Here is a 23,597-nt window from a genome sequence, read left to right on the forward strand (position 1 = left end):
CCCTCGCAGATACACAGGGCTCACCGTTTCCGCCATCGCCGGCACCATCTGTCTACTGAATTTTTAAAGTTCAGCTTTCCTTGAAAAGCAAACTCCTCACCACAACTGAAAATGAGAATCGGTTCACTTCCAGACCTAGAACGGAGCCTCAAAGTCACAGACATGTGTATTCCTTCTGGAGGGGGATGGAGAGTTAGAAACATAAATGAGAGAGAAGCATGGATCAGCTGCTTTCTGCACACCCCCTACTGGGGATGTGCCTGCAACCAAGGTACATGCCCTTGACCAGAATCGAACCTGGGACCCTTAGTCACCAGGCTGATGCTCTATCCACTGAGACAAACCAGCGAGGGCCAAAGGGTAGGTTCTTTCTCTTTCCTTTGGCAAGTGACTGGAGTCAGATCCCGGGCACCACTTCCCAGCACGCGACCAGGCTGTTTATAAACTCCTTGTGCCGCGTGTGGTCCTGGGATTTCCCTTTAGAGTTGGTGGGGTTTAAAGAGTGAAAGTGCTGAAGCAAGGCTGGCACAGACTAACCCTCATGTAACTGCCAGGTACACCGAAAGGGAAATAACATAATTCTTGCTTGTGATTTATGCCAGGTCAGCCTAGTGCCTAAAAGGGATCCCTTCCTTGGGGGGGTGGGAGGGGGGAGGGATTGCATCCCAGGCCCCCAGGCCGTGGGAACCTCCTTCCTGGAGGGGGGTGGGCCCGCTTGGCTGAGCGAACCCTGGAAAGTTCAAAGGAAGATCAGGACAACATGCCCTCTCACCGCTCTAGTCGGGAGAAGGGAAGAAAGGAGGAAGGGGCCGCTCTCTGCTCCCGCCCGCCTCGCTGTAAACAGGAAACGAGGAAGGAGGGGCATCGGTGCGGGGACAGGGGGGTGAGCAGGGGCAGGGGGTGCGGGTGAAGGTCACAGCCACCACGTTTCTGCACACAACTCCGGGCCTCCAGCCGAGTGAGGGACGTGAGCACAGGCTGGGTTTGCACACTGGCTCAGAAAAGGGTGAACCTGCAGACACAGACGAGGGGGCGAGGGGTGGGGCAGACTTCTAGGACTCGGGCTGAGTTCCCGGAACAGCGGGAATAGGAGTGGCTGCCCCCCTGGGGATAATGGGGCAGGGCCCGGGAGCTGGTACACCGTGTCCCCGGCACCCAGCTCCTCCACGTGATCGGGGGACCCGTGTGCAGCCCCCGCGGTGCGCACAGAGGTCAAGCCCCAGGGAAGCGGTGCGCACGGCCCGGAAAGGTGCGCACAGCCCGGCCAAGGGCGCTGCGGGCGGCACGGAGCCGACGGGAGGGCGGGGTGCAAGGCCGGGGCGGGGCCTCTGCGCCCGGGCCTCCTCTTCTGGGCTATAAAAGCAGCACGCGGGCTGCTCCACGCCACCACGCATTGGACCAGAACGAGTACCCTTTCTTCTCTCGCTTTGGATCTCAAGTCTCACCGCTGATCGAAATGGACCCCAACTGCTCCTGCGCCACTGGTAAGCACCCCGCCCCTGGGCCTTGGATGCCCCTTTCCCAGGCACAGGACGGGGGGCCTTGGGGTGGAGCAGGGGTATCTGGTTATGGCTGCAGTGCGTCCTTCCTAGCCAAGCTGCGGAGAGCACTTCCCGTCGCCCTTTGCCTCTGTTTGAGAGTTGAGGGTACTGAGGGCCAAGGCTGCTGTCTTCCCGGGCAACCAGTGGGTCACGGGGTGCTGCTGGACTGGGACTCAGTGTTCTGTGCAGGACTTGATGGGCGGTCGGGACACTGCCTGTTGGCAGTTGAGGATACAGGACCCGGGCCCCAGCCCCAGTCTGTCCGGGCTGTGTGGAGCCTGGGACCTCCCTTTGGGGTAACCAGGAGGGGACCTACCTTCCTGGGACGAAAAGAGAGTGAAGCTTGGATTTAACTTCCCGCAGTGGGAAAGGAGCTCCCAGTACGGGTGGCACAGAGGAGGGGCAGGGAGGGATGGTTGATTGACGGCTGTGTCTCCTGCATCGGGCATCTCACTGCTCATCTTTCTCCTCCTGGCAGGTGGCTCCTGCGCCTGCGCCGGCTCCTGCAAATGCAAAGAGTGCAAATGCGCCTCCTGCAAGAAGAGTGAGCGCGGGCCCTTCCTGGGAACTTGGGGGTGAACTACGTGGGGGGGGGGGGGAGCCCAGAGCCCAGCAGGCACCCGCGGACCCCACTTCCCCAGCCACTGGATCAGAACCAGAGCCGGGAGAGCCGCGGAGTCTAACCTCTCCTTCTAGACGGGGACGCTGAGGTCCAGGGGGGTCAGCAAACAGTGTTGGGGATGGAGCCCCAGCTAGAACCTGTGTCCTGCGGATGGAGCCCTCTGACCCCTCCAGTGTCCTGAGCCTTTATGCACATGAACTTGGTCTCTCCCACCTGCTGGTGCAGCCCTTTCCCTAGAGTCAGCCCAAAGCTTTCCGGACCCTCCTGGGCACTGCCGGGGTTTGCCCCTCCCTCCTCTTGAGGACTTTCCTCACTTCATTGTATGGTCCTAGGAGGCTGGGGGCCGACTCCATTGTCTTCCCCTCTACCTCCACCACCCCCTCTCCCCGTTCCCCCAGGCCCTGGCACTGCCTCTTTAAGCTTTCTGACCTGTCTGGGCCCAGGATGGCAGAGCAGCCTTTTCCTAGGGGTGGGACCCTTTCCAAAGGCTCCCACCTGCCATCTGAAACTCAGGGTCCTCTGGGGTTGGCGGGGTAGCTTGTGCCAGGCCTGCTGCTGGGCAGGGAGGTGCCCGTAATGTGTGCTGACTTCTCCCTCCGCCCTTTCCCCCCAGGCTGCTGCACCTGCTGCCCCGTGGGCTGTGCCAAGTGCGCCCAGGGCTGCATCTGCAAGGGAGCCTCCGACAAGTGCAGCTGCTGTGCGTGATGCACGACGCATGACGCGGGGAGAGCCGGCTCCCGGATGTAAATAGAGAAATGTCTACAAACCTGCATTTTTGGATATTTTTTCATAAACCCTGACCCAGTTGCTATGTCCTTTTTTGTATGAAATATTTGGATGACAATAAACGTTTTGAGACTCTTCTGGCTCCAGGTTCCTGATGGTGTTCTGGGAATACGGGACTTGGTTCTCCACTGGGCTGTCAGGGAACCTGCCTTGGGGGGAGGTGGGGAGTCTGCACAGGAAGTGGGGGCGAGGGAAATGGGGCAGGTGAATCGCTTGCTGCTGTCTGGCCTGCCCTTAGCTCTCTCTCTGTTGTGAGTGGTTCCTCTACCACCTTCTAGAATGAACCGGTCCCTGCCCTTTCTGTGTGTGTATCTGTGCCACTGTGTGTATTCATGTGGTAGCCACCTATGCTGCACCTACTGTCTACACAGGCAATGGGCTGTGGGTGGTGAGGTGAGGCGGAGTTTACAGACTGCAGCGGAGAGACAGTCACCGCACAGGAGAGACAGAATGTAATCCAGGATGTGCTGGGCTGAGCCTGAGTGGAGAGGCCTTGGCACTGAGATCTGAGCACTGGGAGGTCGGGTGGGGGGGTGGGGGTGAAGGGCCAGCATGTCTGGGCCCGTGTGTGAGGGGTGTTGCTCAAGTTCACTTTGGAGAAGGGAGCAGGGACCACGTGCCTCATTCATAGGAATGCCTCCCAGCCTGGTTCCTTGGCTGAATCACTGGGCGCGGTGGAAAGGGCGACAAGCCACCACCTGCACCCCCTCCCAGCCCCAGCCTGGTTTCTGAGATGTAGGATGGGCCAGGGGTGTGTGTGAGTGTGTGTGTGTGTGTGTAATTTTTTTAAAATATATTTTTATTGATTTCAGAGGGGAAGGGAGAGAGAGAGAGAAACATCAATAATGAGACTCATGGATCTGCTGCCTCTTGCACCCGCTCCCCTCCCCCCGCCCCCCACTGGGGATCTAGCCCACAACCCAGGCATGTGCTCTGACCAGGAATCAAAACGCAACCTCCTGATTCATGGGTTGATGCTCACCCACCGAGCCACACCGTCTGGGCAGGGACCTGTACATGTAACAAGTACCTAAGGTTGCAGCCCACTGACAGGGTCACAGGGAGTCATTTGGTGAAATGAAAGGGGCTTCTGCCAGGAAGTGTTCCTACCCCAGGGTTGTCTCTGAAGCCATCACCCCTCGCATGTGGCCGTGGGCGCTGGTGGCTGAGGGCACCTGGAGGGACCCGCTTCCTGTCTGTGGCAGGCAGGCTTGCTCTGCAGGACGTGTGACAAGAGGCTTCATAGAGAGCGGACCTAGTGGAGGGGATGCCCCACGCCTCCTTGGGGGCTCGCGCTGTAGAGCAAATAAATGTTGACAGAATACGTTATTTATTTATTATTATTTATTTAAATGTACAGCCCGCATATAATAGTACATTCTTTACATGATTCCACATTTACAGAGATTACAATGCAGTGGTGAAGTTGCCAGCCTCTCACAGCTCATACAGGTATAGGTCTCTAGAACAAACAACCCCCCAGAAAACACATTGCAGTGCCTACCGCTCCTGTTTCTATTACTGTGTGGTGGGGCTGGCGTCCCAGCCGGGCCCGGACCCCGTGGGGCTCGAGCGGGAGAGGGACACGGCTCGGTCCTGTTTGGAAGGCCTGGTGCCAAGGACACAAACGTGCCCAGAGTTTGCTCTTTCGCAACCCCGCCCTCGGGGGCCGCAGCTGCCAAGCCCCTCCAGAGAAGGGGACACGGTGTTTCCGCTGCCCTGACAAACAGTCACCGACTGGCGGCTTTATATGTTCCCAGCCACGTGTGAAGTGACATCTTCACTCTGTCCCCAAGCCCCATCTCCCCACGGGTGGGCGGGGCACGACCATTATGGATGACTGTTGGAGAGATTCATTTACAAGAACATTTTTCTAGTTTCACATGGCTGCATCAGAATGCCTTGTTTTACTCCAGAAGTTAATACCTTGTTTAATTGGAAGGCAGTTAAATGCGCCGTCTCTGGAGCCAGCCCTGGCTGGAAGCAGAGCTCCACTGCTTAGGCAAGTTCTGTGGCCTGTCTGGGCCTCACATTTCTCATCTTGAAAATGGGTACAATAATGCCTCCTCCCCAGGGCTGCTGCGAGGTGAAGTGTGTCTAGCACAGTCTCTGGCACATGCTAGGGACTTAGTAAATGCCACTTCCCTCTCGGCCAGGCACGTGCCTGAGGATCAGGAGGCGATCCGTAAGTGCGCTGTATTTGACGCCAGGAGCATTTATTGGACCCCTACTGTATGTGAATCACTGTGCTGAGCACACAGAGAGGGAAGGTAACATACAGACAAGATCCAATCTCTTTGCTGGAGGAGGACTTATTTCAAATCCCCGTGGAGGTCAGGGAGCATTTATTTATCATTTCTAGATGCAGCTGCTGAGCTGGGGCAGAGAGTGGGAGGGACCATTTCTGCCTCCCGGAGAACAGCTCCAGTCACACTGACTCTGGGATAAGCAGCTAAGGCAGAGAGAGGTGTGGAAGCCTGGGGAAGAGGGTGCGGGTCAGATGGGCCAGCAAAGGGAACCTCAGCCAATCAGATAGTCCCCTTTGGAATTCAAGTGTGGGCTAGAGTGAGTTCCAAGGACATTGGTCACAGGCACATGCCCCCACCAGATTCTTTGGGCCCTGAGTCCAGGCCTGAGGCTCCTGCACCCCAACCCTATGGCATTTCCTTGCTCCTGCCCCCTTTCCATGCTGGGCCCCCCGTCCTCCCCTTTACCCTCCAACAGTGATCCTCAGCTCAGTCCCACTGCGGGTGACCCAGGAGTCTGGGGAAGATGTTGCAGGGGCACAGGGCTTCCCCAGGGCACCAAGGACACCCGGAGGCTCTGAGACTGAAGGCAGACCAGGACAGCGCCTGGATTTCACCTCCCGTCCTGGGCCACGTAGCTTCTTGCCTGGGCCTGTGAGACCCGCCCTGGTGAGGTTTTCTTTGGGTAATGAGGTGTTTCCTGCCTGCCCTTGGAGCTTGCTACTCTCAGGCCTGGGAAACTCACTTTTCCAAGTTTGTGCCACGCAGATGCGGTGCCTCAGAGCCTTACAGGGCACAGGGTGTGGGGCCTGGTACGGATGAAAAATCAAGGTCAACTCCCCAAAGGCCAGCTCTCCCAGAGGGAAACTGCTTCAAGAGCGCATGTGCACAAGGCCCTGGGCTCCAGGGACTCTCCTTCCTCGCGCCCACCCCCATCCTGTAGGAGGGGAGAGCATGAGGAAAGGCTTGGAGACGGAAAAGACAGCCTGTGTGACCATTTCCCAGGCAAGGGGGAGCCATAGAGGGCTCAGGGGCAAGGGAACCGTGGGGTTGGGGCTGTTCATTGATTCATTCCCGGGCACCTCCACTGTGCTGGGCCTGTGACAAGCACTGAACAATACAAATGAATTGTGCATTCATGCACACGAGTACATACACTTACTACAAATTATAATATAGGGGACACATAGAAAAAATAACACAATTTAGAAACAACAACAGAATATGCAATACTCTTCGTTGCACTTGACACTGTCCCTATAGTCTATTGATTTTTCACAGAATGCATTCATCGATTGTTGCTAAACTGTTGTATCTGTAACCAGTCTATCTATGGTTTGCAAGGGCCGAATAAGTTCCAATATGATGAAGGAAGATTCATATTTTTGCTTTCATTAGTGAGACGAAAGCCACAGGTGGTCTCTGTTGCATAGTCGTTTATTTATTTATTTTACTTACTTTTTTTTTTTTTTTAAGAGAGAGAGGGAGAGGGAGAGACACACATCCATCAGCTGCCTCCTGTACACCTCCTGCTGGTGAGGGAGCCTGCAACCTAGGCATTTGCCCTGACCTGGAATCGAACCAGTGACCTCCTGGTGCATGGGATGGTGTTCAGCCACTGAGCCACACAGGCCAGGGCTATTTATTTGTTTATTTATGTATACCACCCTTTCAAAATGTAGAATCACTCTGAGGCCATTCACAGACAAGCCTTGGGCCCAGTGCAGCCCATAGGCTATTATTTACTGATCCCTGGTCCGTGTTTTTGAGATGGTTTACATCTACCCTGTCTGACTGATGGAAACGCTGTGTAAGAGGGTATCTCTTCCCAACTCTGCGTCAGTGACCTCACACCGGTGGCTTGAGATTGGGCAGCACTTACACTCTCTAAATGGGCAGACCCTGAGGAGCAGGGCTTGATTTATTGTTTGTAGATTGTCTAGACCCGTGGTCGGCAAACTGTGGCTCGGGAGCCACATGTGGCTCTTTGGCCCCTTGAGTGTGGCTCTTCCACAAAATACCAATTTCTGCGCACGGGCCACGAAGTTTCAATCGCACTGTATATGCGCGCCCACATGTGGTATTTTGTGGAAGAGCCACACTCAAGGGGCCAAAGAACCTCATGTGGCTCGCGAGCCACAGTTTGCCAACCACTGCCCTAGCCTATCACTGGCTTTGAGGTTGGGACCCCCTGACCTTTCCTCCATAGAAATAACCTCTAGGCCTCAGTTGTATTTTAGCTCCAGGCCCAGAAGAACAGCAAAACCAGACAAGCCACCCCATGGCTGGCTTCAGGACCAGCGGCATTGAATAAGGACCCCTGCCCTGGCGCCCACCCATCAATCCGTGGAGACCCGGACCCTGAGCGGACACCCCTGGAAAGCTGCTGAACATTCTATGAAGATCCTCTGAATCTTTCCGGGGCCGGAACTCAAGTACCCAGGTTGCTGAACCCAGGCCCCCTGTGGCCCCACCAGTCTAACCCCTGGTGCCCTTGCCGCTGCCACAACAATATCCCAAGCCAAGTCTCCCCATCACCTGAAATGCTGCCTCCTGAGGGGTAGCCAGGCTTCGGGAACCTCTGGGAGGGGGTGTACCAGCAGGATGTGGGTAACACTAGCATTTTCTGCAAAGGACCTGACAAATGTGCCCATGGATCCCCCCTGGGGAGACTGGAAGTGTGGAAGAAGGCAGGGGCCTGTCTAGCCAGGTGCAGTGTAGCCCCGAAAGGGGGTTCTAGGCCCAATGGCGGGTGGGGGGGGGTGGCAAGGTGAAGAAATGCAGGTGGAAGGCCAAGGCCCCATTGCACATGGTCCTCTGCACACAACTCCCGTTCGTTTCTCCCGTTCCTGCCAAGTCATGGACAGCAACGGGAGGGGGTGCTTACCCCCCAGGGATGGCCCCCGGCTCCAGACCCAGTTCTGGGGGCCAGGACCTTATGTCCTCAGCCCAGAAGACGCACTGTTCCCTGCCTCCAACCCGCAGGGACAACTTAGAGTCCTGAGCCAGCAGCAACCCCTCCCCCCCAACACCTGGTGATGTGGAGCAGGACAACCTGGACCCTCAGGCCTCTCCAACAAGAACCACTGGGAGGATGCAAATGCTCCAACCGGATGAGGGCCCTTGGCCAGGGAGAAGGCACAGAAGCTGCTCTCTCTCTAAGGCGTCTGCTTCCTCTCAAGCTCAGAGTACTCCCTCCTCTCCCTCAGGGTGAGTAAGAGGCCTCCTGAGGTCCAGAGCCCGGGTTCCTTACCAGCTGGGCAGGAGCAGTTGGGGTCCATTTCCAGCAGAGATGAGGCAGTCGGTGCAAAGCAAGAGGAGAAGGGGCACTTGCGCCGGTGCACCGCGTGGTGGCGCCCAGGAGCCTGCGCGCTCACTTTATGCCCAGAAGAGGCGGCCCGGGCGCAGCTCCGGCTCTTGCGCCCCGTCCCTTGCACCTGCCCCGCGGAACCGCGCGGCTCCCAGCGTCCTTGTCTGGGCTGAGCGCACCTGGCTGGGTGGGGTGCACTGTTCCACCAGCCCCGCTGAGCTCCGTGCGCACCGCGAGGGCCCCACCTTTGGCCCCTGATCATGCCTAGCGGCTTGTGTGCCGTGTGGCGCACGGTATCCAGCCTCCAGGCCTGACCCTTCCCCATTTTCCACCCGGGGCAGCCAGCTCTGGTCTCCAAGGCCTTCTTACTGGAATCCAGCCCCTGTGACCTCACCATCTTCTCCGCCCCTGGACCCCTTGCCACTGACCTCAGGCAAAGAGCCCCGTGTGCAACACCCCCTCCCGTTGCTGTCCATGACTTGGCAGGAACGGGAGAAACGAACGGGAGTTGTGTGCAGAGAACCGTGTGCAATGGGGCCTTGGCCTTCCACCCGCATTTTTTCTCCTCGCCCCCCCCCCCCCAAACCCACATTGGGCCTACAACCCCCTTTGTGGGCTACCCTGCACCTGGCTAGCACAGGCCCCTGCCTTCTTCCACCCTTCCAGTCTCCCCAGGGGGGATCCATGGGCACATTTGTCAGGTCCTTTGCAGAAAATGCTAGTGTTCCCCACAGCCTGCTGGTACACCCCCTCCCAGAGGTTCCCGAAGCCTGGCTACCCCTCAGGAGGCAGCATTTCAGGTAATGGGGAGACTTGGCTTGGGATATTGTTGTGGCAGCGGCAAGGGCACCAGGGGTTAGACTGGTGGGGCCACAGGGGGCCTGGGTTCAGCAACCTGGGTACTTGAGTTCCGGCTCCGGAAGGATTCAGAGGATCTTCATAGAATGTTCAGCAGCTTTCCAGGGGTGTCCGCTCAGGGTCCGGGTCTCCACGGATTGATGGGTGGGCGCCAGGGCAGGGGTCCTTATTCAATGCCGCTGGTCCTGAGGCCAGCCATGGGGTGACTTGTCTGGTTTTGCTGCTTTTCTGGGCCTGGCGCTAAAATACAACTGAGGCCTAGAGGTTATTTCTAGGGAGGAAAGGTCAGGGGGCCCCAACCTCAAGGCCAGTGATAGGCTAGCGGAGGAAAGGTCCCCCTGGGGGTGAGGTCCCACCCTACATGTGTCTTTTGCTCGACACCCAGGGCTTTCTGCCCTGGCGGCCTTCTGTGCCTGGCCCACCGTCCTTGCTGTGCTCATGCCTAACTGCCTGCCGCAATATCACTGCAAGAGGAGTGTTCTCCCTCTTCCCGGCTGATGACGATGACGCAGCACTTAGTGATTGGCAGGTCATGTTTTCATCACTCTGGATCTTTGCACTTTCACAACAGCCATATAAGGGAAATACTTCTATTAGTAGGTACGAGCCCTTTCTGCTAATGGGACCATTTCAACACACAAAGGCTAAATCACTTGCCCCCGTGACATAGCTGGGAATCTGTACACTCGGTGGATTCCAGCAAGGCTTCTGAGGGAAGGGGAAGAAGACCCCTGGATCGCCAGCCTGTGGCTGGGGTCTGTTGACAGCACTTCTCTAAGGCTCGAAGCCATTTAAGCCAGAGCAAGCTGCCAGCTCACCCACTGTGGCAGCAATACACGTGACATATATAGATTTTATCCTAATGATGTACGTAATGATTAATAATATAAATATGTATTATAGTAATAGTAATATAATTATGATGTTATTATTATAACATGAGAATCGTCTGGCCAGCTCCAGTGTCTCACATTTTATAGTTGCTATCAGTGGTAAAATAGTCGGCTTTCCATGTAAATATATTTAAGAAAATAGGAATCATTTCAAATTACAAATGGCAGCTTTCTTTGGGTTTCTGAGGAGATACAGGGCATCTTCTTCATGCCTGGACATTTCCTGTGCCGATCACAATTTGGTGGAAGAGTGAAGGACTCTGGTCTGCAGGTCACATCTTCGTGGACAACACGGGACACACAGCCTGGCTCACCAGCCCTGGCTTATTTGGAGGCAAATCTATTTCCCCTCAGCCACGTAGAACAGTCATAAGACAAGTAGCTAGTATTGTAGACCGCTCCGCACGTGCCAGAGCTCATGTGGGTTCTGTATCCGTACAAACCCATTCACTCCTCTGACCCATCTGCCTTACTTTACCCCTTGACAGTGAAGGAGGCTGAGCCACACAGAGGGTATGTCACGCGGCTCTAAGTGACACAGGTGGGACATGCACTGCAGGCAGATTGCAGCATCATGGCCTCAGCCAAGACCTTCCACACACATTTCCCAGGGAAGGTGAGGATGCTGGAACCTGGCTTAGAGGCATTAGTGGCAAGAACACTCCGCTGTTTCTGATCTCTCCAGCCAGGAGCACAAATGGCTCTCCTTGTGAGAGGCCGGGTTGAGCATCCAGTAACACGGTGACCAGCTCGCAGTGGCCAGGGAGTGAAGCCACCTGGAGCATAGTTCAGCACGGCCAGGGGTGAACCTGAGGAGGGGCAGTGAAGGAACAAAGAAGCAGACAAGAGAATACAGTTGGGGCCAGGTAGGATCACTGTGCCTGGATGAGGAAACAGTGACCCAGCCTGTAAGCCGAAGCTTTATTTTATAGTCAGATCACACAAAGCAAAGCAAGGGGAGTGGTCAACATGTTTGCAATGTCCTTGCAAGTTTCAAATCTATTTTGTCCCTCAAGCCTTGTTTTGGCAGCACTTGCTGCACCTCCCACAGCCCCTTAGCTACCTAGGAACAAGGGAGGACTATGAGGTCAAGCTTATTTGTGCCAGGAGGGCTCTGCCCTCCAAGCTGGGACTTGAATGTGGCTCTGCCACCGGTCAGTCCGAAGCTTGGCCCCATAGCCGCTCCCTACAGATCGTAACAGCCACTGCTTATTAAGCCTGCCCTGGAGCCAGGACACTGTCATTTATTCCTCCCTTAGAAATATAATCTCCTTTCTACAAATGGGGTCACGGAGGCTCAGAGAGTTTCAGCGACTCGCGCAGGACATGCCACGTGTGGCAAAGTAGGCTGTGAACCAGGCTGCATGACACCAAAACCCATGCGCTTGGCACAGGCTGGCTCTTGTGATCCCTTCTTCACATAGAGCCTTGCAGGCAAGCACGGTCCTGACTCCTGGTCCATGTGACTTGTCTTTCTCTTTGATTTTACATCAAATAGCAACTCCTTCTACAAACAGCCAGGGGGGACTAACCGTTGTCATTAATTACAAGTCACTGCTTCTGAACTGCCGAACCTGACATCGCCCTGCACAGGCTAATGGGGGTGGGGGTGGGGATAGGGAGTGACTGGGGGACGGGGTGCCTCCCCTGGAGCCATTCTCAGCCACCCCTCCCTCTGAGAAAAGAAGCCTGGGTGATTCGCTTCAAATCCCTAGGCACTTTGCTGGTTTCAAACAGCCAGGAGCTGGATTTTGGAGGAGGGCCAGGGTTGAGCCTGCCCTACGGAGGAACTTGCAAAGTTTCTGAACCAAGTTCAAAGTGGGACAGTGGTGCTCCAGGTGTCTGAGGTCCACACTTTGGGGGGATTTATAAATTGTCTCAATGCACCCTTCTGATGAGCCGTGTGCAGCGTGTTAAAATCTCGCATATCTGTTCTCTATGGAAAATGTGTCTTGAATCTAAAAATGTGGCTTGTGTTGCTCTTTTATGCCATTTGATAGTAATTATTATTTACCAATATGTAGGTCTGGGGTGGATTAGGGGGAATTTCTTCACTACAAAGGGGGATTTTAAAGCCCATGTCAGGATCAAGCAAGTAAGGTACTCTATAGATTTTTCAAGCCTTCCATGCCGTGAGGTACCGAAGTGGGTCCGGGAAACCGCAGGGAATGAGCATTCTGGATGGAGAAGTTTCTGTGCCATCAACGTCGTGACCACAGAGGGGATCCTGTGTCCACCCAATGCCCATAGAGCCCCCTCCGGGAGGCCACCTGGCTTGCCTGAAGGCTGTTAGGGAATAACAACATTTCCGTTCCCGACCCAGGTCCCTTCACTTCCCATCCAGTCCCCCACACCCAGCCCTGGTGCCCACGCCAAGGAAAACAGACTCCGAATAAAGCCAACAACTTTTATTGTCATTCGTGTGTTTTATAGAAATAAAAACGGGGATGTAGCAAACGGGTCAGGGTTGTACAAAAAAATGCAGGTTTATACACGTGGCTTATTTACAACCGGGAGCGGGCTCTCCATCAGGCATCACGCATCACGCACAGCAGCTGCACTTGTCGGAGGCTCCTTTGCAGACGCAGCCCTGGGCGCACTTGGCACAGTCCACGGGGCAGCAGGTGCAGCAGCCTGTGGGAGGAGAGGAGGCGGCAGAGGTGAGCGCTTGGGATAAAAGATCAGTAAGAAATCCCGTCCTTCGCAACAGGGGCCACGGTGGAGGAGGTGCCGCCTTCCCTAGGGGAGGCAGCTGCCCTGTTTAAATTCCCCTCCGGGCGGAGGGCATGCAGGGTGGGGGCGGGAGGGGCACGTCGGGAGCAGAAGAGAAAACTGCACTCACTCTTCTTGCAGGAGGTGCACTTGCAGTCTTTGCATTTGCAGGAGCCGGCGCAGGTGCAGGAACCACCTGCAAGAAGAAAAACAGGTGAGAATGGTCCCCGGATACCCAACCAGTGAAGGGGTGCCGGGAGCCTGCGTTAGAGGCTCCCAGACCCACAGCGAAGCCAGCTCCACAGCCAACTGTCAGTACAACGGCGGGCCGTGGAGAAACGCGCACCGGCCGCTCTAAGAGCCGTTCGTACCCTGGAGCCCAGGGATTAGAAGGAGCAGGACACCGGGCATCCCCAGCCCCGGACCAGGCCCACTTACCGGTGGCGCAGGAGCAGTTGGGGTCCATGGCGAGCTGAACGGTGGCTGGAGTCCGAGGACAGAGGTGGCACTGATCGCTGGAGCTTGCGGGAGGCGCTGTGAAGCGGGGCGCGCGGAGGCTTCCTTTATAGCGGGACGCGGCCGGGGCGAGTGCAAAAGCCGCCGGTGCCGGGCGCCGCCTGCACACGCCCCTCGATGAGTCAGAGGTGGCGGCGGGCGCAGGGGGCCGAGCGCACCGGGCTGTGCACACGGATCCAGGCGGCCGTTGCCCGGAGCCTCCCTGGGTGCGCGCCGGGCGACCTCGCGCGGGGGGTGGGGGGGAGGTGTGGCGGGGGTGCCGGGTGCAGAGCTGTGACTAGGCGTTTGGGACGTGCGCCGAGCACCCGGCTCTGACCTCCCGCCGTGACCTCGGCGCAGCTCGCTCCCCACACCCCGTGTGCCCCGTACTTGAACCCTAGTGGTTAGAGAGCCTGAAAGCCGATTCTGGGGATCCTGCTCGGAGAAGTAATCCGTTGGAAGTGAGAGCAGATTACCAAAAAATTCTTTGTATGTGTCAAGACTTAATCACCGTGTAGCATCATATGAAACCCGTGGGACGGTTATTGACATATCTTACCCGTTATATATGCAGTGCTTTGGCAACAATAGGAAGGGTAGTCTTCCAGTTCTGTGGGAGCTCTCCTTTCACCAACACTGGGAGGTAGGGACCATCTGTCATTCCTATTTTAAAGAGGAGGAAATTGCCCCGCCTGGCGTGGCTCCTATAAACCAGGAGGTCATGGTTAGATTCCCCTTCAGGGCACATGCCTGGGTTGCAGGCTCTATCCCCAGTGTGGGGTGTTCAGGAGCAGCCAATCAGTGATGAGAGAGAATCAATGATTCTCTCTCATCATTGATATTTCTTTTCTTTTTTTTAAAAAAAAAATATATTTTTATTGATTTCAGAGAGGAAGGGAGAGAGAGAGAGAGATGGAAGCATCAATGATCAGCTGCCTTCTGCACACCCCCTAATGGGGATCCTGCTTGCAACCTGGACATGTGCCCTTGACCGGAATCGAACCCAGGATTCTTCAGTCCGCAGGCTGACGTTCTACCCACTGAGCCAAACCAGCTAGAGCCATCACTGATGTTTCTATCTCTCTCTCCCTCTCCCTTCCTCCCTGAAATCAATAAAAATATATTTTAAAAAATAAATAAAGAGGAGGAAATGGAGGTTAAGCAACTTGCCCAGGGTCACAGAGCTAGGGAGTGCAGAACCTGGTGATTTGAATCAGAGAGCCCAGCCGATGCTGAGGGCTGTCTAAGGGTAGGCATCACTGAGCCACAGAGGAGCATAGAAGCCAAGAAGCCACAAGCCTTGTGGTCCGGACACTCATGGGCGGGGGTGGGTGGGGGCAGTGTCCCCACGGGGCCCAGGGAAAAGTGACAGCAGGGTCATGGCTGGGCTGGAAGGCACCCTCGGGGGCCGGGGGAGCAGAGAGGAGGAGACCAGTGCAGCCTGGGAGGAAGTGGGTCAGGGACGCGAGGAGGGTGAGGCCTTGCCGGGCAGGGGAGGGAGGAGCAGGGGAGGCAGTTGGCTGGCAAGTTGGCGCGTTCTGGAACACGTGGAAGGGAAAAACCCCACAGAGCTTTCTTCCCCGGGGGATGCTGGGAGGAAGAGGGGCCAGGTGGCCCGGATTCCTCTCTGGATCAGCAACCTCCGAATGCCCAGAATGTGTCGTCAGAGTTGGGAAACGGGTTCCTGGAAGGTCCCTGGCAGGCCTAGGGGCTGCTGGCGGCTGCGGCGGGCGTGCAGTGAGGAGGCGGCAGAGAACAGGCTGTCCTGGCAGTGTTTACCGTCGGGTCCTGTGGAGACGTCTTCACAGCTCAGCTCAAACCTCACTTCCTCTGGGAGCCATCTGAGCCCCGTGCTCCAGCAGGGTGCCCGTGCTACGTGCTGGAAGACACCCTGTCCTTTTTTCCCCTGGAACTTCCCGTGTCTGTAATACATGCGGGCGTACCGGTGTCCTTCCCTAACCCAGGCTGCCGTTGAAAACTCCAAGAGCATTCGTTGCCCCTGCCATGTGTCTCCAGCCCTGGGCGCAGGGTGCGCGTCATAAATATTTGTCAAGTAAGGTATTGGGGGTCATCGCCTCGATGGCTCCTCCCTTCCCAGCCTTCACCTTGTTTAGGGCCGATTGCAAAATGTAAGTAAAACCATTTTCCACCTCTCTGGGACCTGTGTGCTAACTCAAATGAAAATACCAAGCAGGGCCCTAGTCAGTGGATAGAGCACTGACCTGCAGCGTGAAGGGTCCCGGGTCTGATTCCGGTTAAGGGAACGTGCCTCGGTTGCAGCCCCCTGATTGGGGCACGTGCGGGAGGCAACCAACCAATGTATTGATGTTTCTCTCTCCGTCTCTCCCCCTCTCTTTCACTCTCTCTAAAAATTAATGGAAACCTATCCCCGCGTGAGGATTAACAACAACAACAAAAACCAAGCAGGGAGGGAGAGTTGGCCTGTCAGAGGGACTAAATTCTAACGGTCACTCTGCTGGATGACCTGGGGCCAGTTATATGCCAGGGCCCCTCTAAGCCTCAGTGTAAGGAGTGGCTATAGGGCCAAGCCTCGGACTGACCGGTGGCAGGGCCACAAACAAGTCCCAGCTTGGAGGGCAGAGCCCTCCTGGAATGATGAAGCTTGATCTTGTAGTCCTCCCTAGTTCCTTCCTAGGTAGCTAAGGGGCTGTGGGAGGTGCAGCAAGTGCTGCCAAAATAAGGCTTGAGGAGCAAAATAGATTTGAAACTCGAAATAACATGGTAAACATGTTGACCACTCCCCTTGCTTTGCTTTGGGTGATCTGACTATAAAATAAAGCTTCGGCTTACAGGCTGGGTCACTGTTTCCTCATCCAGGCACAGTGATCCTACCTGGTCCCAACTGTATTCTCTTGTCCGTCTTCTTTAATCCTTCACCGCCCCTCCTCAGGTTCACCCCTGGCCGTGCTGGATGCGGTTCACCTCAGTATACTCGTCTGTGAAATGGTCAGATTGTACCAGAATTTGAGGGTCACGTGCAATGGTTCTCTGATTTGAGAGCCAAGCTTCTGGAAACCTCACAGTGTCCGGCAGCCCTGTGGCCTGAGCGCATTGCAGGGCTGCTCTTGGGCAGTGGGCCGGTTGTGTTGTTGATACTTACATGTACACACACATTATAGGCAACATTTCTGCTTTCTAGTAAATCAGATGCCTATTTGTCCCCCCAGTGGAAACACTCCAACTGTGTGAAGAGACAGTTGGGCTTGTTTTGGCCCCCAAAGTATTAATCTAGCCCTGGTTTGGGCCATCCATGCTCGGAGAAAAACTTGCTTCCAGTCTCAGCTGTCTCCCTTGAATCATTTTGACTCTGGAAGGCAAGGGGTGACCAATCAACAAAGGTGAAGGGGGTCCCGGGCCTCGTCTTGCTCATCTCCACACCCCTGAAAGCCTCACTGTGCTTGGGACAGACGTGGAGAGGGAAAACTGTCTGATGTCTGCATCCCTGACATGGAAGGGGGGGAGGGAGACGAAGCCAAGCAGCATTGGAGGGGAGAAAACATCCCCCTGCAGATCTGAGGTGACTCTTCAGTGTGAAGCAGTGATTGAGCCCAGCCTGCATTAATAGAAGGATGCCATCTGGAATGAAGGAGGTGATTTTTCCTTCTCCTTTTACTGCTGGGGTGGCTGTTTATAGTTCCTCACTGAAGGATATTTTTTCCATTGAATAAATATCCCTTCAGACTCTATTCCCAACCTTCCTAATGCCACGACCCTTTAATACAGTTCCTCATGTTGTGGTGACCCCCAATTTCATTGTCACAAAATTGAACATAATGAAAGCATCGTGATTCATCACGAAAACAATATGTAATTATACATGTGTTTCCCGATGGTCTTAGGCGACCCCTGTGAAGGGGTCGCGACCCACAGGTTGAGAACCGCTGCTTTAGAGAAAGGGGAGGGAAAGAGGAGGAAGGGGAGGGGGAGAGGGAGAGAAACATCAATGTGAGAGAGAAATCGATTGGTTGCTTCCCACAAGTGCCCTGACTGGAGCAGGGGAACACACCTGCAACCCAGGTACCTGCCCTTGACTGGGAATTGGACCCGTTACACAACCCTTTGGTCCACGGGCGACACCCTACCACTTTGCCACACTGGCCAGGGCCCCAAACCCATTTTACGCGCCTCCTCCTGATCCCCCAATCTGGTAGGGTTTCTTCCTTCTTAAAGCTACCAGAGCTTTTATGTGTCCCCCTCCATCCCTGGGCCTCAGTCTCCCATCTTTAAAACAGAGAGCCTGTGAGCCATGCTCTATAAGTCTTCCAGCACTAAAGTATCAAGCATTTCACTCTGGCTGTTCTGCGGTGGTTTTATCCTCCCACAAGTCCATGAGCTCCGTGAAGGACAGAGACCTTTTCTTTTCTTGTTTTAAAATTGGTTTCAGAGAGAGGGAGAGAGAGATAGAAACATCAATGATGAGAGAGAATCATTAATCAGCTGCTTTCTGCAGGCTCCCTACTGGGGATGGAGCCCGAAACCAGGCATGTGCCCTGATCAGGACTCCAACCATGACCTCCTGGTTCAGGGGTGAATGCTCAATCACTGAGCCACACCGGCTGGGCCAGAGACCATTTCTTTTCATCTACCCTCGGTGTCCAGCATCCATAAATACTCTTGCAATGAGGCAGGTTGGAGGGCCACGTTGAGATGGCAGACTTGGTGGAGATGTGTGTCTCCTTGCCTGCTCAGAATCCCACGGAAAGACGGAAAAGGTCACTCATTCAAAGGCTGAATGAGCTTCAACCAGTCTGTCAGGAGCCACCTGACCCCACGGGTTAGGTAATCTGCCTGAGTGATTCCTGCCATCCCCCCGGGGAAAGTAAATGGCAAGAATCACCCCATTTTGTTTTGCCTGTTACAACTTCCTCATTCCTGCTCCCTTCGCCTGTAACCGTCTTTCCTCTTGCGCAGCTCCTTGAAGCTCCTTTCTGTCAGATTGGATGCTTCCCAATTCAAATGGACTTTTGCTCAAGTAAACTTCGCATTTTTATGAAGCCTCGGTTTATTTTTTAACAGAACTCATGCAAATGACCCTAGGCCCTAGTGCCCCATGTATAAAACGGCCATGGTAGTCATACCATTCTTCTAGAGTTTAAGGATCCAATAAAGTACTCTACTTAAGGGGAAGGAGTTCAAGGCAATCTCAAGTTTATCAGTCTCTTCTTTTATGTGTCTTATGTAGCAGAGTCATCTCTACCCCAAAGGAATAAAGAGTCTTCTGTTTTCCTCTTCCAAATTTCTTTTACAGCTTTGATTTTTTTTTTTAATCCTCACTGGAGGATATTTTTTTCCATTGATTTTAGAGAGAGTGGGAGGGAGAGAGGAGAGAGAGAGAAACATCGATGTGAGAGAGCCACATCAATTGTACGTACCCCAACTGGGGCGGGGAACCTGCAACCCAGGTACGTGCCCTTGACCAGAATGAACCCTCCACCCTTCGGTTCGAGGGCCGGCGCTCTAACCGCTGAGCCCCGGCTATCAGCCAGGGCGATAGCTTTGTGTTTTGCTTTTGTTCACAGACGATATGCAAATCGGTAGCCAACCATCCCAACACGTTTCCCTGACTAATGAACCCTTTGGCCACTGACTTGATCACCTGTGTCTTCTTCCAGCTGCCCAGGCGTCTTTCTGGACACCCTTTGTCCTACTGAGCCAACACCACTTCCTGCAGAACAAGCAGGGCTCGCCAACGACCAGCCTTTTTTGTCGTTTCTTTACAGAGCCGGCGTGGCTTTTCTCGCACTCTTCTTTTTTCTCAACGTAGCCTATTACAAATACATCCCGGTGGGCTTCTGAATGGACCACCAAAACTCACTAGGAGGGCGTGTTCACAGCGCTGTGTCTCCCTCCCGGACAGCCTTTCTCTCCCGGCCCGGTTTCTCCCTCCTCAGCCCGCCCAGGCGGAGCTGGGTGTTGTCTTTCCCCACGGCCTGGACCTCGGATAAAAGCTCTTATTGCCCCACTTCCCCAAGAAGAAAGGGGGCGCGGAGACGAAGTGCCATGGGAGGCGCTTTGAAAAGGACCCCAACACTCAGTTTCAGGGAGACGGGCTCTTCAGGGCCGTGACCTTGGAAACGCAGCTGAGTTTGCCAAGACCGGCCCGGAGCCTCCTGGACCCCCCTTAATGCCTCTGAAAACTGGCAGCTTTGTAGCAACTAGAAAATTCCAGAAATGACGGGCTTCGGGAGCTGGGGGCTGGTTTTAACTTCCCCCTGCCCCACGCTACAGATGAAGAGGGGCTGAAACAAACCTCGATGGGTCTGATCTCCCCTTTCCCCAGAGTTGACCCTGACTGAGCAGGAGGATCAGGGCCATCTGGGGAGGGGAGGTGCTCGACTCCATCTCAGCCCCAAACAGAACAGGAGCCAAGTCTCAGGGTTTCACTTTGCAGCTGGGCACCTCGGATTAGGCACGCTGCCCTCCCCCCCCCCCCATCCTTCCCCTGTAAGAAGAGACCAGTCCTTGGCTTATGCCATTCATAGGCTTTATTGTCACTTGCAGGAGTGGGGGACACACAGCCAAGCCCCTCTCCTCCCCCCCGCAGGGAAGGTGGCACTGGGCCACTCAGCACTATTTACACGTGTTTCCTGCAGGGGCAGGTCCTCCTCTCAATCGCAGCAGCTGCACTTCTGAGCCTCGGCCTCCGGCCCCTCTCCGCCTTTGCACACACAATCCTTGGTGCATTTTTCGCACTCGGGAGGGCAGCAGGAGCAGCAGCCTGCGGGTAAAAGGGGAGGGGGTAGAAGGAGAGGTGCCAGGAGGCTGGCTGTTGTCCCCTATCTAGTCTCACACCTGGTCTGACTCAGCGTCTATGGTGTGTCAGCTGCATGTTGGGCTGTCTGTGGGAGAGGGGTACCCAGCCCCCAGCCCTTCAGGTAAGTGATGGTGAGGCAGGATAGGAGGAAGCTAGGAAAATTCCTTGGCAACTGGAGCTGAGACCTGAGACAAATAGCTGAACAGACGAGCCGAGCAATTTACAGCCACACACAGGTCACCAGGGCGGAAAGCCCTGGGTGCCCGGCACGGAGCAAACTAATGCCAGGCCTCGCTGCCCGGGGAGCCTTCCCTCCCCCAGCCTCGCGCTGAGCCTGCGGTTTGGTCCCGGCCTGACCTTTCCTCCCCGGAGATAACATCTAGGCCTCGGCTATATTTCAGCTCCAGGCCCCGAAAAGCAGCAAAACCAGGTGGCAATGCCTATTGACCCCCCTGCCCTGGTGCTGACCAATCCGTGGACACCACCATCTAGAAAAGCTGAGGAATGGTCTATGGAGATCGTCCCTGAGAACTCCCCTAGCATCCCCACCTCGGAGACCAGATGAAACCCTTCGAGACAAAGAAGCCAGCGTGGCCCTCCTTGGGCACATTCACTCGGACCTCCCTTTCGAGTGAATTTTCTTTCTCCTAAACTCTAAGGGTCCCCATGGGCCTGTAACCAGGGGAGCCAGGGGCCGTGGCAGCTCCTCCTGGACTAAACCCCCTGAACCTGTCCCCAAGGCCCTCTCCTCCCACTGTCCAGTGAGCTGACAGCAGCCGCCGGGGCTCACTTCTTCCCCTGAACGTTTCTAGGGAGCCAACGCTGCCCCCGGGGCTCCCTCCTGTTGCTACTGCTCCCCTAGGCCCTTCCTGGTTCCACTGTCCCCAGCCTTAACACACGAAGTAAGAAACCCAGACGCTACCAGCTGGCCTGAGGCCCAGTCCCCTTTCTGGTCACACAGGGGCGTCCGGGATGGCAGGGTCAGGCCCCGGCTGGGGGAGGGGGAGAGCGGGGCCTGATGGAAAAAGCATCACAGGGCACATGGCCTTGAAAAGGCGCTTGGAGGACGCACTAGGAGGAGCACAGAGGGTACGGGTGTGGGGGGGTCCAGGAGACCCACGGGGTCATCTAGTCTTACACCCCCTGGAAAAGAGAGGCCTCCTCCCACCTCCTACTCCCCCTGCACATTACACTGCTGCTGCGACTGGGGAGACCTGGGGAGGTCACATTAAGGGGAATCCACAAAGGCCTGAGGGGGATGGGAAGTCCATGCCAACCCCCAAACTCACTAATGGCTCCCCCAGGCACTGGAGGTTTTAGGGGGGGAGAGAAATGGGGAGGTGCACCAGGATAACAGTCCTCAGTTCCAGCTTCCTATTGGAATCTTCTGGGAATTTCCAAAATGTCTTGCCCCAGGCCTGCTGGATGAATCACTGGGGGTGGGGCCAGGCCTCCCGAGGACGTCTGTCCCGGAAAGAGTCAGAAGCAATGTAGTAGGGGGGCCCCCCGGGTCTCTCCATGTTGCGTGGACAGGCGGGGGGAGCAGAGCAGGCTGGGGCAGAGGGGGTCCCACACTCACTTTTCTTGCAGGAGGTGCATTTGCATCCCTCGCACTTGCAGGAGTCGGCGCCAGCGCAGGTGCAGGACCCTCCTAGACGCGGGGGGGGGGGGGGGGGGGGAGCCGCAGGAATGGTTCAAGTGAGAAAACTCGGGCGGGGCCAGTCCTAAAGGGAGGAGGCGGGGTGCCGAATCTCAGTGCCCTTTGGGATATGCCCACCTTTCAGGAGGTTTAAAGTGGGAAATAAGGGTCCCTTCCCCCAAAAGTCCTTGTCGGGAGCCAGAGGACATGGGATTCTTTGGGAGTGCGGGGGCGCGCTGTGCCGCAGCATGGGGGGGCTAGGGGGGGCTCACCGGTAGGACAGGGGCAGGTCTCAGGGTCCATGTCGAGCGGAGATGGCGCTGGAGAGGGTGAATTGGCTTCTCCCGACAACTGGAGGCTCAGTGGCCGCAGGTGATGAGGCTTTTATAGCCCCAGGCGGGGGCGCGCAAGCACAGCCCGCGGCGCGCGCGCGCTCGGCGCCCCCTCTCCATCTGCGCTCCCAGGAAAGCGCGCATTGCGGCAGCAGTCCCCCTCCCCCACCGTGCTCCCCAACTCCCCGCTTGGCGGGCAGCCACCTCACTTCCCACTGTGTGCACAGGGGAGGGCACTCCCCACCCGGGTGCACGCCTCGGTGTGCACGGCGGGGACGCGTTCTTGAGACCCAGGCTTCAGAGCCGTGAGAGCAGTCTCCCCGTCCGCGCTCCACGGTGATGGGTAATTTACATGTCAACCCCCCTGGGCCCAGGGAGGCCCAGACAGCTGGGAAAGCCTCACTTCAGAGTGTGTCTGTGAGGCCGTGTCCGGAAGGGATTAGCATTTGAATTGTTAGTCTGAGTGAAGCTTGCTCCCACCAGTGTGGGTGGGCAGCAGCCAGGCTGCTGAGGGCCTGGATGGAGAAAGGCAGAAGGAGGGCGAATGGCCTTGCCTGAGCCCAGACATCCCTGTCCTGCTCAGAGACGTTGGCCGCTCCCAGTTCTCAGGTTTCTAACGGCCTGAATGCACCACCCGCTGTCCTGGTTCTCCGGCGTCCAGGTGGGAGACTGTGGGCCTCAGCCTCCACAGCATGTGAGCCAACTCCTATCATAAACGCATAACCTATGCTAATGTATGAACGGGGCGGGCAAAAGTAGCTTTACAGTTGTGACTATGCAAAAGTTTATTCTTGTATTATTATTTATTAATGATTGTATTGTTTTCCATATGAACAGCTGTAAACCCACTTTTGCCCCACCATATATATATGTATATATATATACACAAACACACATATGTACATAGATATATATGTATATGGATATATATGTACATATATGTCATATCAAGATCCATATATATATATACTGGTTCTGTTTCTCTGGAGAACCCTAATACATCCCCCTCCACCCTAGGGTAGCCAGGATCTTGAAGGGTCTGAAAACCATAACATCCTTCTAAAATACCCTCCTCCCCTTTATTCTTCCTTTATTGTATAAATTTTTGGAGAATTAAATATGTGCAGATATAATCCTTTCAAATATAAAATTAGAAGCCTACAGTACACTGATTTATAAATGGATTTTCCCATATTTATCAATAGATTGTAAATTTCTGTCCCTGAAATTAATTTCACTTCTATGATCTTTAAAAAATATATCTTTATTGATTTCAGAAAGGAAGGGAGAGGGAGATAGAAACAGCAATGATGAGAGAGAATCATTGATTGGCTGCCTCCTGCATGCCTCCCACTGGGGGTCAAGCCTACAACTGGGGCATGTGCCCT

The 23,597-nt window shown here is 55.3% G+C and overlaps 2 protein-coding genes and 1 long non-coding RNA gene across 4 annotated transcripts; 2 read left to right on the forward strand and 1 right to left on the reverse strand.

The window, feature by feature from the left end:
* The first annotated feature begins 1,326 nt into the window (after positions 1 to 1,326).
* On the forward strand, positions 1,327 to 3,024 carry LOC132217558 (metallothionein-1E-like). The gene is made up of 3 exons (XM_059667984.1): positions 1,327 to 1,484; positions 2,020 to 2,085; positions 2,777 to 3,024. The coding sequence occupies exons 1-3, from the start codon at positions 1,457 to 1,459 to the stop codon at positions 2,866 to 2,868; spliced, it is 186 nt and encodes a 61-aa protein (XP_059523967.1). The 5' UTR covers positions 1,327 to 1,456; the 3' UTR covers positions 2,869 to 3,024.
* A 9,625-nt stretch (positions 3,025 to 12,649) lies between these two features.
* LOC132217559 (metallothionein-2A) lies at positions 12,650 to 13,564 on the reverse strand. Of its 2 annotated transcripts, none has more exons than XM_059667985.1 (3): positions 13,407 to 13,564; positions 13,099 to 13,164; positions 12,650 to 12,923 (listed from the first exon to the last, which is right to left on the reverse strand). In XM_059667985.1, the coding sequence occupies exons 1-3, from the start codon at positions 13,432 to 13,434 to the stop codon at positions 12,799 to 12,801; spliced, it is 219 nt and encodes a 72-aa protein (XP_059523968.1). In that variant the 5' UTR covers positions 13,435 to 13,564; the 3' UTR covers positions 12,650 to 12,798. The 2 variants fall into 2 exon arrangements, with proteins under 2 accessions (XP_059523968.1, XP_059523969.1); XM_059667986.1 differs by having other exon boundaries at positions 12,650 to 12,890; positions 13,407 to 13,563.
* Positions 13,565 to 13,694: 130 nt separating this feature from the next.
* LOC132217561 (uncharacterized) lies at positions 13,695 to 19,253 on the forward strand. The gene is made up of 3 exons (XR_009448910.1): positions 13,695 to 15,592; positions 16,375 to 17,074; positions 18,084 to 19,253. It is a non-coding gene; the product is annotated as an uncharacterized LOC132217561 (long non-coding RNA).
* The last annotated feature ends 4,344 nt before the right edge of the window (positions 19,254 to 23,597 follow it).

Source organism: Myotis daubentonii, chromosome 15 (assembly GCF_963259705.1).
Source record: "Myotis daubentonii chromosome 15, mMyoDau2.1, whole genome shotgun sequence".
In the NCBI taxonomy this organism is placed as follows: domain Eukaryota; kingdom Metazoa; phylum Chordata; class Mammalia; order Chiroptera; family Vespertilionidae; genus Myotis; species Myotis daubentonii.

Coding starts and splice junctions, on each gene's coding strand:
- LOC132217559 (XM_059667985.1), bottom strand. CDS start 13,434: ATGGACCCCAACTGCTCCTGCGCCACCG. Junction 13,165..13,406: donor CAACTGCTCCTGCGCCACCG/GTAAGTGGGCCT, acceptor TTCTTCTTGCAG/GTGGTTCCTGCACCTGCGCC. Junction 12,924..13,098: donor GTGCACCTCCTGCAAGAAGA/GTGAGTGCAGTT, acceptor TTTTATCCCAAG/CGCTCACCTCTGCCGCCTCC.
- LOC132217558 (XM_059667984.1), top strand. CDS start 1,457: ATGGACCCCAACTGCTCCTGCGCCACTG. Junction 1,485..2,019: donor CAACTGCTCCTGCGCCACTG/GTAAGCACCCCG, acceptor TCCTCCTGGCAG/GTGGCTCCTGCGCCTGCGCC. Junction 2,086..2,776: donor ATGCGCCTCCTGCAAGAAGA/GTGAGCGCGGGC, acceptor CTTTCCCCCCAG/GCTGCTGCACCTGCTGCCCC.